Source organism: Culex quinquefasciatus, chromosome 3 (assembly GCF_015732765.1).
Source record: "Culex quinquefasciatus strain JHB chromosome 3, VPISU_Cqui_1.0_pri_paternal, whole genome shotgun sequence".
Classification (NCBI taxonomy): domain Eukaryota; kingdom Metazoa; phylum Arthropoda; class Insecta; order Diptera; family Culicidae; genus Culex; species Culex quinquefasciatus.
The window spans coordinates 143,285,018-143,300,000 of record NC_051863.1 but is presented as its reverse complement, the minus strand read 5'-3'; the positions used below and the strand labels follow the sequence as shown (position 1 = coordinate 143,300,000).

The following is a 14,983-nucleotide window of genomic DNA, read 5'->3' as shown; positions in this document are numbered from 1 at the left end:
TGGCAACAATGCCAAGCGCGAAGTATGGGATTTGACGGCGCGTATTGGCCGAAAGTCGCGTCGTTCCTAGGCTGGTTTTCCGCGTGCCTTTTTGGGAATACCGTAATCTGGGGTCAATCGGGACTACAGTCTGAATAGGGACAGCAGTTTTTAGAGCACTTATAGCTTTTAAATTTGGAAATGGATGTACACATTTTGTTGGCCTGAGTCTGTTCTAACCGAAACCAACCAGGAAAATCAAAATATTGAGCTCCAACATGGTTAAAACTGCTGTCCCAATTCGCCCCATGTGTCCCGATTGACCCCAGTTTACGGTACGCGCAATAATGAAACATTTGTGAAATTTTCTAATCTTTTCTAAAAAAATATACTTTTTGAACTTTGGAATCAAGACTAACTTTTTAAAAAGGTCAAATATTCAATATGAAAATTGTTTTTTTAAAGAGTGAGAAAAAACACGTAAAAAATTTCAGTCAGCAATATACCTAGTACCATGCAATCGTAAATATTTTGTAAAATTTTGGCAGAAACATAATTGTAAGGGTGACTTAAGCATTTCGTGACATTTTTGGTTCAATATTTTGTAATTTGAATTAAAATTACAAAATTATTTTTTGTGTAATTTCAACAACATTCAAAACATACTTACCTGTTCAACGCTGTTGGTTTTAAGTTTGCCACGCATATGATTGGGGGGAAATCGTCCTTCAGACCTGAAAAGAGTACCAAAAGAAGAAAAGAAAAAAGAACAGCAGAAGATCACTCGCTCACAGGATAATTGTATCGTATTGAAATGGCTAGATTGTTTGATTTTTGTTTTTGGTTTAAATTTGAACAAATTTGGAAGAGTTGGGATGGGCATTTGGGATTAAAGGAGGCAAGAGTAAGAAAAATAAAAGTGTAAAATAGAGGAGTTTAAACGAAACGTAAAACTAAGAATGACTTGAAAATGTCAATTATGTCACTACCTCTTACGGCGCCCGGAAAAAATAGGCACTGGCTCAACCTTGCGTGCACACGCACCCACACCCACACACAAGCAGCACACGCACAATTGCTCCAAAGATTCTTAACTTTTTTTTGAAGGGACTGTTTCATCTTTACAGCACTCGTTTGGCTTCCGGGATGCGTGTGTGGGCGGTGGCGACGATCGAGGACTGAGACAAAGAGAGGTTGGTGGTGGTGCTGCGTGGTTCGGCCATGCGTAGGAGGGCGAGTCGTCCGCCGCCGCCGCCGCCGTCAGCCAGCCAGCCCACTGTGTAAGGTGATCCACGCGGCTGAAACGAAGATTAGACTCTGTAGCGAAATACACATGAACACAGACACACACTTGGTTTGGCGGGTTTTGTTTGTGGTAGCTTTTTGTTAAAGTTTTGTTTTTATTTATCTTGTTTGTTTTTTTCTTTGCATAAGTTTTTTCAGATTCTAAGCTAAGATTTTTTTATGTTTTCTCGTTTCTCTTTTTGTCTGTTGGTTGTTGATGCAGTTTTGAACCGGGGGGAAATGTTTTGTTTGTGGCAAACAAAATATTTTCCTGCATAAAATTAGCTATTTTTTGTTGTTGTCCATTTATCGGAGTGTATGGTTTGGTTAAAACGAATTTCAACTGCTCAAAAACGTCCAGAATTAATCACATTACAACTAATACTTCTACAACGTTACATGTTTGTAAATTCGTGATCAAAGTTCTTAGTTCAATTACAAGCTTTTGTTTTGTTGGTTGATGTTCTTACTACTTTTTTTGTTTTCAATCGTTTGTTTACCTCTCTTATTTTTGCATCGTAAAAACAAGAGATCGTCAACGTGTCAACTCTTCTTCCTCTATGGGGCTTATCACACATTGATATAATTAGTACGACGAAGCGCTCCACCACTTCTGGCGCTGGGCCACCTTCGCGGATTATCTCGCTCAGATCTTATCCTGGATGAAGGGATGCGCCAGCGCGTGGTTCAGGGAGATTCGCTTCGCCGGATCCAGCGCAAACACCTTGTCCAGCAGATCCTTCAGCTGGCCCACTTTGCGAATCTGGTCATCGGGCAGATTTTGGCCGGCAATCAGCTCCTGCTGCAGGTCACGGTTCGGTTTGATCACCGACACGACGACGACTTTTTCCTGCGAAGGGGAAGGGCACAATCAATGAAATTATTCTGAAATGCTCGAATAACAAGCGATCCTCACCCGCTCGGTAATCTTGTCGATCTCGTGCGACAGGAAGTTGCAGTTCTGATCGAAATGCTGATCCTTAAACTGGCCTTTCCGTATGATCTTGTTCGGTATCTTGCCCTTTAAATCCATAAAAAATTTAAGCATTTGATTATTTGATTTACCACTAAATAAGATTTTGCCAGTATACAATTCATAGATGGTGCAACCGGCGGACCACATGTCGATGCCGTAGTCGTACGACAGACCGAGAATGATCTCCGGTGCACGATAGAACCGCGATACCAGATACGGCGTGATGTCGTTGTCCGCGACGGCGGACGCCGACCCAAAGTCGCACAGCTTCAGCACCAGATTGTTGTCGTTGACGAGGATGTTGTCCGGCTTGATGTCCGCGTGCAGGATGCCGGACTTTTTCAGCAGCTTCAGTGCCAACAGCAGCTGCTGGGTGTAGCTGCGCACGGCCTTAATGTGCAGGCCCACGTTTTTGCCGTACTTTTTCAGCACTTCGCGCAGGTTCATCGCGAGCGGCTCCAGGACCATGCACAGATGCTGGAAGGGATGATAAATGAAATGAATGAAGTTAAATGAATTTAATTGAGCGATAAAAGAATTTTGTTTTGAACAAATGATTTATGCAACTTGGAGAACTAGGCCTCTTTCAAGAAATTAGAAGTGCAACATGGAGTTAAACTTTCTGTCGAGCTTCTGTGAAGTTTTCCAATTGATTCAAAAATAAAAATTCAAAAAATGGAAAAACAAACATTTCAGAAATTTCAAAAAACAAAAAAAAAATCTAAATAATAAAGGAAATTTGAACATTTTATAATACCTGAAATTTGGAAATTCATAATAAAAAATATGTAGAGTTGCACAATAATTTTAATATTAAAGTATTTATAAATTCAATAGCTCACAAATTTTTAAAATTCGAAGCCTGAAAAATGTCAAAAATTACAATTCGAAATTTCAAAAGTTTTAAAATCTGAAATATAGAAATTCGAAAAAAACAAATTAACGAAGAACCCGAAATTCTAACATTCAAAAACTTAAGTTTTTCAAAAATTAAAAATTCTAGAATAAAAAAATATAACTAGAAAATGAAAAATTTAAAAAAAAATAACATTTTGAATTTTAAAACTTTAAAATTGAGGAACTTAAGAAATTCGAAAATACAAATTTACGAAAATCCTTCTAACTCTATTTTAAAAAAATCAAAAAAAAAAAATGGAATTTAAAAATTAAAAATATATAAAAAATTTAAAGTTTAAAAATTTAAAAACTTTAATATTTAAGAATTTTAGGAATTTAAGAATTTAATAATTTAAAAATAAGGCCGTTGCAAATATTTTTCAAAGTTTATGTCACCCCTTCAAAATCGCTCCGAAAAATCGGGGGGCAAAAAAATATTTTTTTCAAAAACTTGAAAGTTTTAAGAAAACATACATAGGGGGAGGTAACAGATTCCCAAAAAAGTGTCCACGTGGTTTATGGATGGTCCCAAACTAATGATTGCAAAACAACTGGGCAGGTGTTCAAATGTTAATACCATGGCTTGTAATTTCAACTGTTATATGTATTTTTTATTTTTTTGCCCCTCCCCTCGACTCTGGCCAAGGTCGAAGGACATAAACTTTGAAAAATATTTGCAACGGCATAACAATAAAAAATATATATATACAGTGGACTCTCTGGCTGTCGATCTTCTCGATATCAATAAAGCTCCAGCTGTCAATAAATTTTTCAGTCCCTTCAAACAGATTGCTTTGATTTTTCGTTCTTTAATTTGATAACTCCCGCTCTCGACGGTCCCTTCAATATCGACAACGAGAGAGTCCACTGTATATATATATTTTTAATATAAGGTTTAAACATTTCAGAATTTAATAAAAACTTTAAAAACATTTGTACAGTCGACTCTCTGGCTGTCGATCTTCTCGATATCAATAATTCTCCATCTATCGATGAATTCTTCAGTCCCTTCAATCTGCATACTTCAATTATCTTCATTCCTCGATATTTTCTCTTGCTTGAAGGATCTCTTCCTCGACGGTTCCTTGGATTCCGTTTGCTTTAAAAATTTCTTTCGGTTGTCAAAAATTTTAGTTTCTCATGGCTTGCATAGACATTTTTCTTGGCGAAACGAAGCTTTGAAGGGTGTTTGACATTAGTTTGTTTTTGTTTGATGGACGTTGCCATGATTCTCTCCCATAGCTGGGTATCAAGAAAAAATATTATCAATCGAGTCTTCATTTTGCATCGTTCTGTAAACTGATGATTCTCTTCCTCGACGGTCCCTTGGATATTGACAACCAGAGAGTCGACTGTACCAGCCTTAATAATTTCATAATTTCGTATTTTATTAATTTTATAAAGCAATTCCAGCTCAAATGAGGAATTTTTCTGGTACTTTTGTACCCGACCCTATCCGATTTCAATGAAACTTTGTAGACATGTTATCCAAGGCCTATATAAGCCATTTTTGTGTATATAGAGCCAGTTGCACTCGAAAATTACATTTACGAAGGGCGTGAGTTACCTTAATATTTTTGTTTTTTGTAATTTAAAAACTACTGTAACTCTGGTCAAAGACAAACTTGTAGGAAATTGGACGGGCTTTCTTAAAAAATACACTGAAAGAAAAATAAACTACACTTACATGTGATTTTTCAATTTTTATGTTTTATAGGCTTACAGATATAAGCTTAATTACATTGCTCATAACTGAAAATAGAATATTTTTTTCAGTGTGGTAGATACTTGGATAGTAAATAAGCTTACGTAAATATTAAAACGAGTTAAATTAAAAAGCTGTCAAAGTCAAACTTATAGGAAATTGGACAAGCTTTTCGGTAAAAATATTTTCGAGGCTGAAAAATCAAGTCTGTCGTGAAGAAAATAACAAAAAAAAAAAAATGCTATTGTTTTCAAGATTTTAATTTTTAAAACCGCTGTATCTTAACAAGGATTGGACAATATGGATGCTTTTTTTTAAATTGTCTGGAGAATCGACCGGGGTCGGGTACAAAAGTACCAGACAAATTCTTGATTTGAGCTGGAGTTGCTCTATAATTTAGAAATTTTAGTATTTCTAGTTTTAGAATATAGAAATTTCTAATTTTGTTTTTTTATTTAAGAAATTTTAAATTATTGATTTCTTAATTTAGTTTATGATAAAAAAAAGTTAAAAAGGTTTAAATAAACGTTTCTAATCTGTTTAATTTATAGCTTTTTGATTTTTTTAAAAATTAATTCATTTTTCCCCCAAAGAACCTCTAGCACCACCGCACACCGTCAAACGCGATCATACCGAACTGTCAACTTTTCTTGGGGGAGTCACGAAAATAATGCGCAACATTTCTTAACCCTCTAACCCTAACGCTCATAGTTATTCAAGAGCACCACTAATTTTTGTCTTCAAAATTAAATTTCTCTGCAACCATGCAATTTTTCAACTTTGTTCAACCTGCATTAGTTTGTTAACTTCACCTTGCGTACTTTTTAAAAAAGTACCGTTTGTTCAGTGTAATCACTTGTACTTACGAATTTGACTTAAGTAACTCACCTGTTTGTGGAAAAAGTGCCGGAACAGTCTCAAACAGTGGTAGCGATCTTCCGGGTCGGTGTCGTTCAGCTTTTTCAGCGTCTCCAGCTCACGCAGTCCAGTTTTGTGCCTAGAAAAAGAGAAAATCATCATTTAGCAATGAGCTAGAAATGGTCTAAAACGCTCACTCACATGATTTCATTGTTCCGTATAATCTTCACCGCCACCATCGCGTTCCCGCGCGCCTGATCCTTCGCCCGCACCACCGTACTGAATACGCCCTGGCCGGTGTAGTTCGCCACCACGTACCGACTGTCGAGCACCTCGCCGATGCGCACCCGGTAGTACCCCTCGGCGTCGTCCCAGTTGTCCGTGAGGGCGGGGTTTTCCGCGCCCTGCTTGCTCGCCACCACCGTGCTGGGCGAGTCAAAGTTGGAATCGATGTCCTGCTCGGCAAACATGTCCCACTCGGCGCGCTTCGAGGACTTTTCCTGCTTCGACTGGTCGTCGTCGTCTTCGGTTTCGTCGTCCTCGGACGCGGGTTGGGACGGCTGGGCTTTTGTCTTCTTGGTTTCGGCGTTGCTGGTTTGCACTCTGGTGATGGGGATCGGTGGGGTCAGCGAGTCGTTGTGGCTGGAGCGTCGCCGGTCCGAGGCTTTGGACGGTTCTTCGATGATGAAATAGTCGTTGGATTTTTTGCGGGGTTTGCTGGCTGGGAGTGGTTTGATGGGTGATTTTGGTGGTGGTTCTTGTTTTGTTACGATTTGGGGTGACGAATGACTGTCGGATGGCGGTGGGTTGCTGTCGTCGTTGTTGGCGCCAAGTTTCTTGAGCAGTTCCTCGCGTTGCTTTCTGCGCTTCTCGATGATCTTCTCCTCGTCTTCTTCGTCGTCGATGTCAATGTCCCCGATTTCGCTGTCACTGCTGGACTCTTTCTGCTGTTTCAGGCCCTCGCTGAGCGAGTCCTTGTACTTGTCGTCCTCGGGTTTGCGACGTCCTCCGCGATCTCGTCCGTTTCGGCCACCTCGATCATCTCGGTCGTACCTGCCACGGTCCCGGCTGCGGCTTCGACCACGGAAGCGATCTCTGGAGCTGTTCCGCCTGCCTCGATCCATTGAACGGCGTCCTCCTCGGTCACGGCTGCGGTCCAGTGGACGTCCACGGTTGTAACGATCCAAGGATCTATCACGCTCCCTCTGCCTCGCCCTCGCCCGTTCGCGATCCATCCTCTCTCTATCCCTCTCACGTGCCTTCTCACGCTCGTACCGCTCTTCGGCCATCCTTCGGTTGTACTCTTCATGCTCACGCTGGCGGCGATGATCTTCCCTGGCGCGTTCTCGATCTTGCTCCTGCTGCCGCGCTCGGGCCTTCGATTCTTGTTCCGCTCGGACGACGCGTCTCTCCGTGTCCGGGGATCGCCTCTTGCGTGGTTCCTCGTGTCCTCGAGACCGACTCCGCTGTCTAGCCTTCTTCAGCAGCCGGTTGACGTCCTCCGCGCTCGAATCGCCCTCAATCGTAATGACCTCATCGCTTCGCTTCTTCTTGCGCTTGTCCGACGACCTCCGCGACTTGCCCTCCTCCACCACGTCCTCTTCCTCGTCCGAGGCAAACTCCCCGAGCCGGGCCTGCAACAGTGCCTTCTGACGCATCAAATCCTCCAAGTTCAGCTCATCCTCGATAACTGCCACGTCCGGACTCGGCGCGTCCTCAACGGCCGTCCCGTCGCTGTCACTCTCCACCGACACCACGTCCGGCTTGCCCTTGTCCAGCGATTGCGTCAGAATCGCCACCAACTTTTCCGGATCCGTCGAAATCTCCGGCACGGCTTTGGACTTCTCCAGCAGGGCCTTCAAGTTGCCGCCGTCTTCATTCTTGGCCGGCTTGACGCGAACCGCGTGCTCGAGCTTTTTGATGTCGATCTTGGAGCCGTTCTTGTGGTTCTGCGACCCGTCATCCTCTCCCGCGGAATCGCTGACTTCGCCGTCCTCGGCGCGGGATTTGCGTTTGTGTTTTTTGTGCTTTTTCGATTTGGACTTTTCGCCCTTTTCCTGGCGCGAAGAGGACGACGACTTTTTATGCTTCTTGTGTTTCTTATGCTTCTTCGAACTCTTCTTGGAGTCCAACTTTTCCGGCGATTTGTCCTCCGCGGACGAGTCACTGTCGGAGGCGATTCTGTGGAAAAATTTGCTTGATTATTGGTTTTTTTTTTAATTTTAAAAGTATAAATTAAAACAACGCATTTCGTCCCAATCGAACCCACCGCGCCCAACTTGTAGCGGGACAATCGAGGGAGGCGCATGGCGTAAAGATGGATACAACCCCACAAACAACCATTGCTACCTCCCCTCCCCACCATCCCAACAGTTGCGTTTGCAAACGTTTTGTCATGAAGTGAAAAAGAGGGAAAGACCGGGAAGGGAAGTGGGGCGGCAAAACGTCCCAAACGAAAATCCACTTTTTCCACTTACACAATCTCCCGGGAGGACATCCTGCTAGCGGAACTCGTTGCCTACGCTGTCGGGAACACTTTCGCGCACAATTTCGGCACTTTTGGGCGGGTTTTGTACGCGAAAAAGACGCAATTTCACCAGCAGTAAATGCAACCAGTCACGAAAATCGACTTTTCTTTTTGGCTTTCTTCTTTGCTCCCTTCTGGCTGCGCGGCGCTGTCAGTTGGTGGCAAGGTGGATGTAATGGGCGAGGTGTGCGCCGGTCGGTGTGTTGCTTTTTGAAGCGAAGTGGAGAGGGTTGGGATGCGTTCGCAGATTTTTGGACCTGTTGTTCAAGACTTCAAGATCAATGTAGTTTAGGTGTACACCGAAAAATTTGGATGAAATTTAGTCCTTTTTGCATTTTTTCTGTTTTTCCATTTTTATTTAAGAGTCCACGAGCAAAGCATACCCATCTCGCATCGACCTCACCAATCTGCCTGAAATTTTCAGGGGTTGTTTGTACATATATAACTAGCATCTGGCCAAAATATGAGCACTCTAGATCAACGGAAAGTGGGGCAAATCGGGACACAAAGTTTAAAGGTTCAAAAACGTCAAAAATCTTTAAAATGCTATAACTCAGGCAAAATTTAATTTAATTTCAAAATTCAAAATGCATCTAAAAGGGCTTAAAAAATGCAACAAAATGCAGGGTAGAGCATCTCAATTGGTTATTTCTAAAGGGAGTTATTGGCATTTTAGTGAAAAAATAGCATAATTTTCAAACTCAAATAAAAAAGTGTTCCATCCAGATATCAACTTGGTTCGACCTGCAGCTTGTAGGGGACATCTGGGACTACCATCTGAGACTGAGAACGCTTTGGGTAAGGCAGTTTAACATATTAAATAGACACTTTTACTTTTAGTGAATTTTTTGGTTGTAAATTTTTGCTCGGGGGACCCTTAAGATCAAAATTTTCGGTGATAATTTTATCATATTCGTGTTCCTGAGACAATTTCACAATAGAAACATGTATAAAAATGTTTATTTTCATCCATTTTAACCCTTTAAAAAATGAAAGTTAGTAAAAATTGAGGAGCTGCTTTTTTCTGGTGTCATCTAGTATCTTTGGAAACGAACTTGATTTTCAATAAATGTTAATCGAAGATTTACATGTATAAAAATGTTTATTTTCATCCATTTTAACCCTTTAAAAAATGAAAGTTAATAAAAATTGAGAAGCTGCTTTTTTCTGGTGTCATCTAGTATCCTTGGAAACGAACTTGATTTTCAGTAAATGTTAATCGAAGATTTTTTTTAACTTTCATTTTTTAAAGGGTTAAAATGGATGAAAATAAACATTTTCATGCATGTTTCTATTGTGAAATTGTCTCAAGAACACGAATATGATGAAATTATCACCGAAAATTTTGATCTTAAGGGTCCCCCGAGCAAAAATTTACAACCAAAAAATTCACTAAAAGTCAAAGTGTCTATTTAATATGTTAAACTGCCTTACCCAAAGCGTTCTCAATCTCAGATGGTAGTCCCAGATGTCCCCTACAAGCTGCAGGTCGAACCGAGTTGATATCTGGATGGAACACTTTTTTATTTGAGTTTGAAAATTATGCTATTTTTTCACTAAAATGCCAATAACTCCCTTTAGAAATAACCAATTGAGATGCTCTACCCTGCATTTTGTTGCATTTTTTAAGCCCTTTTAGATGCATTTTGAATTTTGAAATTAATTTGAATTTTGCCTGAGTTATAGCATTTTAAAGATTTTTGACGTTTTTGAACCTTTAAACTTTGTGTCCCGATTTGCCCCACTTCCCGTTGATCTAGAGTGCTCATATTTTGGCCAGATGCTAGTTATATATGTACAAACAACCCCTGAATATTTCAGGCAGATTGGTGAGGTCCAAACGACGTCCCATACAAAGGGGTATGCCCTGTTCGTGGACTCGCTCTTAAATAAATTTAAATTTTGGTTTGCACGGGTTTGAGCACTTGAACGAGTTTCTATTAAAAAAATACTTTGACAGCTCTGAGTATGTGATTTAAAACGTGATTTGTTTTCATTTATTCGACGCCCCCAGCAAACGTCAAACGATATAAAACTGCAGCCGGATATTTTCCAGAAAAGATCCTGCAGCAAGTTTGTGTACAATACAATTCGCGATTAAAAGCTCCATAATCTCGGCAAATGGCGCAAAGCATCGAAGAATGACGATTCAAATTTTCGCTGTTCGTTTATATAGGAATGCAAACTTAAAATTGAATTGGGTATTAAAGCCCTATGTCAATTTTTATGTACAACGGTAAAAAATACGATTAAAAACCATTTCTGATCTTTTTTTTTCATTTTAATGCAAAATTATTTTTTTTGACAAGACAACATTTTTTCGATGGATGGTCAAGAAGGACCGCGAGGATAATTTTTCAAAATTGATTTAAAAATCCATTTTAAACTCTTTGTGGTCGTACAAAGGGTCAATGTACTCAGAAAAATAAGCTCTATCGCTATAAACAATAATATCAGCAATCTAAGCTTAATTTTAGAACCCAATTTACGGGTGTATCCCATTTGGCATAATGCCATTTGGCATAATGCCGTTTGGCATAACGCCGTTTGGCCTAATGCCGTTTGGCATAATGGACGTTTGGCATAACGGTCATTTGGCATAATGGCCATTTGGCATAATGGTCATTTGGCATAATGATATTAAATTTTCAAAATTATTTCAATTCCATAGACTGGGATCAATCGGCACTACAGTTTGAATGAGGACAGCAGTTTTTAGTACATTTTAAAGCGTGACATTTAGAAAACGATACACTTTTTTGAATGTTACAGAATTTAGAACTCCTCCGCTGGAAATTTTAAACTTTTTCTTTAAGCTCTTCTGACAGCTTGCTTGTCCACTGAGAATTTTGGCTCGAGCCTCGAGTCGATCTGGTTCGAGATCGAGCCTGAATTGAGTCGAGGCTCAAGCAAAATTCTCAGTGAGTGTTTACATGCCTCAATCTTTTCTGCAGTAGCAGCAAGTGCTGCCAGAAGAGCTTAAAGAAAAAGTTGAAAGTTTTCAGCGGTGGTGTTATAAATTCTGTAACATTCTTAATATTTGACGAATCTTTCCGCACTCTTCGGTTCCCTGGTTGTTCCTGGGTTGTGCCCTGGAACATGGACTATGAGCTTGTGAGGTTGATGAAAAATTCAAAAATCATTAAGGGACTCAAAACTCAAAACCAAAACGCACTGATTATACGTGTTTATATCCCATTTAAATTTCAAAGTCAAAGCGCCAGGTCCTGTCACAATCAATCAAGCTCATAATTGTGATTCGAGCTTAGTGCATCCAGGGGATCATACCCACATATACTCGTTCATATTACTGGGTGAATATTAATTGAATATTTTATCAGCAAGTGGCGCTACTTCCATTCAAATATACACAAAAGTGAGAATTTCATATTAATTCACCGTCTTCAGCTTTGGATCTAACCCAAAAAAGCTGCGGGTCATTTTTTCTAAACTCAACTCAACTGCTGACTCAAGGTTTATATTTCCTTTAAAGAAAGCGACACTTTCTAGACTTGTGACAACTGCTGATAAAGGTTGAATTTTCCTTCTAAAGTTGAATTTTCTTCATTAAAAAGGGGATAATGCGCTTCAGCGGTGGTCACAACTCAAGCGAGTTTTCCCTTCCTTTTAAAAAAATACCTATATCAGCAGTCAAAGAATTTTCCCTTCTTTAAAGAAGGGAAAATTCAACTCATGTTAGTAGTTATCTCAAGTCAAAGAAAGTTTTCACTTCTTTAAAGAAAGGTAAATTCAACTTGTGTCAGCAACTATCACAAGTCAAGAGAATTTTCCCTTCTTGATTGGAGAGAAAATTCAAACATATAGGGATAATTCAACTCGTGTTAGTAGTTATTACAAGTAAAAGAATTTTCCATAATTTAAAGAAGGAAAAATTCAACTTGTGCCAGTAGTCATCACAAGTCAGTGAGTTTTTTTTTCTTCTTTAAATAATGGAAAATACTCTTTACTTGTGATAACTACTAACACGAGTTGAATTATCCCTATATGTTTGAATTTTCTCTCCCTTTGTGTAGGGAAAATTTTCTTGACTTGTGTTAACTGCTGACACACGTTGAATTTATCTTTCTTTAAAGAAGTGAAAACTTTCTTTGATTTGAGATAACTACTAACATGAGTTGAATTTTCCCTTCTTTGAAGAAGGGAAAACTCTCTTGACTGCTAATATGGGTGAATATTTTTTAAAAAGAAGGGAAAACTCGCTTGAGTTGCGACCACAGCTGAAGCGCATTCTCCTCTGTTTAGTAAAGAAAATTCAGTTTTAGAAAGAAAATTCAACTTTTTTTAGCACACAGAAAATAAATGATGGAAATATTCATCAGAAAATGGTGACAGATCTTGTGTAAAAAAATAGATTAATTTTACATAAGAAATTGGTGAATATTCATCAGTTTCTGATGAATATTCATCAGGTTCACATTTTTACATTTTTTTTTAGGTAATATTACTCAAAAAAGTCAAGTCCCTTTCTTTGAAGGAAATATTAACCACAGAGTAACCCAGAGTGACCAGTCCGAAGAAAAGTCATTTCAATTCTTGGCTCCATAAATGTCGAACATATTTGGCTCAATCTAGGGCTCAATGGCTTAAAATAGCCCTGGGAACAATATTCAGCATGTGGAGCAACGTTTTGAACAAACCTTTCAAGTTGTGGGCACCCATAGCCAGCAGTTTTTAAAATCAAGAAAAAAAATCTTAAGGAATGAAAAAATCAGCTTTCGCCGGCAGCTATCACAACCTAATGTGGTCTTCTTAAAGCAATTCCAATATTATACTTTATTTTGAATTTTAACATCATTATGCCAAATGACCATTATGCCAAATGGTCATTATGCCAAATGACCGTTATGCCAAACGTCCATTATGCCAAACGGCATTATGCCAAACGGCGTTATGCCAAACGGCATTATGCCAAATGGCATTATGCCAAATGGGATACACCCCAATTTACAGCTCTTAGAACAACTTTTGAGAAAAAAAAATCAAGTAGTACGAGTGTAAACTTTTGCCCTCTATAAATTAACGCAATAAAAAAGATTTTGAAAATAAAATAATTTTGAAAAAAAAATGGTTTAAAATGATAGAGCATCAAAAGTTTACAAAGTATCAGCTCGAATTCAAAAGTTGTTTTGAACGCTGGAATTTAACAAAACAGAATTCGCATACATAACATCAAAGGGCAAAAATTTCAATCGACATACTGTGGTAAGAAGTTCGTCATTTTTGGGTTAAATTATATTTTTTAATGGGCCTGTAAAATATTTTTTTGTTTAATTTTTTATTTTTTGATATGTTTTAGGCGACTAACTACATCTTTTCAGCGTGTAAAGCTGGTTAAGGAGAAACTAATTTTGAAAAATAGTGTTTTATTTTAAATTATAGCGAAAATGTGAACAAAAAAAAATTGTTTAATATTTAGCAAAATCAAATTTTCAATCGAAAGTATGTACTTTAAATTTGATAAACTTTACCGATTTCGAGTTATAGCTAGGTACTTTAAGATATTAATTTTAGATTCTTTTAAAGGGTTGTTGAGTTTCAAAAATAATTCTTGAATGAAAAGCACATCAAAAAAATATTTTTGAAAAGCTGAGAAAATTTCCTATATTTTTTTCTCTTGAACTTTGAAAATCGGGCAATAGTTTCTGAGATAAAATATTGAATGTTTAGGGAAATATTTTGATCTTTTTAAATATAAATATTTTCAAAAATGTTAGGATCAAGCTTAACTTTTGAAAATGTCTAAAAATAGATAATTTTTATTTTTTCATGTTTTAATCCAAATTATATTTTATTTTGATATATTGCTTTTCAAAAGTGCAGAATATTTCACAAAAACGAAAATCGTACCAATAGTTTCTGAGATATCGTCAGTTGGAAATTGGTAGGCTGATAGGGTCCTAAAAGCCCTATGTAAATTTTTATGTACAACGGTAAAAAACACGAATAAAAACCATTTCTGATCACTTTTTTTCATTTTAACGCAAAAAAATAATAAAATGACAAGAAAACATTCATTCGATGGATCAACTATGGTCCGCTTGGAACGAGCTGTCAAGTAGGGCATTTTCTGTCAAGAAGGAACGAGAGGTTAATTTTTTTTTAATTGAATTAAAAATCCATTTTAAACTCTTTGTGGTCAAACAAAGGGTCATTGTACTCAGAAAAATAAGCTTTATCGTTGTGAGCAATCTAAACTTAATTTTAGGACACAATTAGGTGACATTTAAAGAAATTCATTTTCATCGATTCGATTTTTTTGTGAGGCTGTATTAGGGCTGTATCGTAGAAACTTATTGCCCGATTTCAAAGTTTCAGAGAGAAAACAATAGGAAATTTTCTCAGCTTTTCAAAAATATTGGTCGATTTGGCTATAACAAATTGTTTTTGTCCAACCAGATGTGCACCATCACGTACTACTATGGCTCAAAAGATGACTTTTTAAGGAATCTATGACATTTCCCCGAAACCCACATTCCCGAAGAGACATTTCCCCGAATGCCACATCTCCGAAAAGACACTTTCCCGAAATGTCATTTACCCGAAAATCATTTCCCCGAACAATCCATTTCCCAGAACGGCCACATCCCCGAATGGCGACTTCCCCTAAAAACCATTTTCCCGAATGGCCACTTCCCCTAATTTTCCACATCCCTGAAAATCATTTCCCCGCGCGCGCGGTTCTGGGCAACGGCCATACCCGCCTGACCGGGTTCGGGGAAGTAGCGATCAATAAAGT

At 38.6% G+C, this 14,983-nt stretch overlaps 1 protein-coding gene across 3 annotated transcripts; it reads right to left on the bottom strand.

Moving 5' to 3' along the window:
* Nucleotides 1–682: 682 nt before the first annotated feature.
* Nucleotides 683–8,358, bottom strand: LOC6038255 (serine/threonine-protein kinase prp4). 3 transcript variants are annotated; one of them, XR_005278400.1, is made up of 6 exons: nt 8,177–8,358; nt 5,901–7,880; nt 5,730–5,838; nt 2,180–2,716; nt 1,764–2,113; nt 683–1,277 (listed from the first exon to the last, which is right to left on the bottom strand). XR_005278400.1 is itself a non-coding variant. In XM_038262284.1 (6 exons), exons 1-6 carry the CDS (start codon nt 8,194–8,196, stop codon nt 2,089–2,091), a joined length of 2,601 nt encoding a protein of 866 aa, XP_038118212.1. In that variant the 5' UTR covers nt 8,197–8,358; the 3' UTR covers nt 1,452–2,088. The 3 variants fall into 3 exon arrangements, 2 of the variants coding, with proteins under 2 accessions (XP_038118212.1, XP_038118211.1); XM_038262284.1 differs by lacking the exon at nt 683–1,277 and having other exon boundaries at nt 1,452–2,113; nt 2,180–2,284; nt 2,355–2,716; XM_038262283.1 differs by lacking the exon at nt 683–1,277 and having other exon boundaries at nt 1,452–2,113.
* Between the last annotated feature and the right edge of the window lie 6,625 nt (nt 8,359–14,983).

Excerpts from the sequence above, each read along its gene's own strand:
- LOC6038255 (XM_038262283.1), bottom strand. The coding sequence starts at position 8,196 with ATGTCCTCCCGGGAGATTGT. Across the intron at positions 7,881-8,176 it reads ATGTCCTCCCGGGAGATTGT|AATCGCCTCCGACAGTGACT; the intron begins GTAAGTGGAAAA and ends ATTTTTCCACAG. Across the intron at positions 5,839-5,900 it reads ATACGGAACAATGAAATCAT|GCACAAAACTGGACTGCGTG; the intron begins GTGAGTGAGCGT and ends CTCTTTTTCTAG.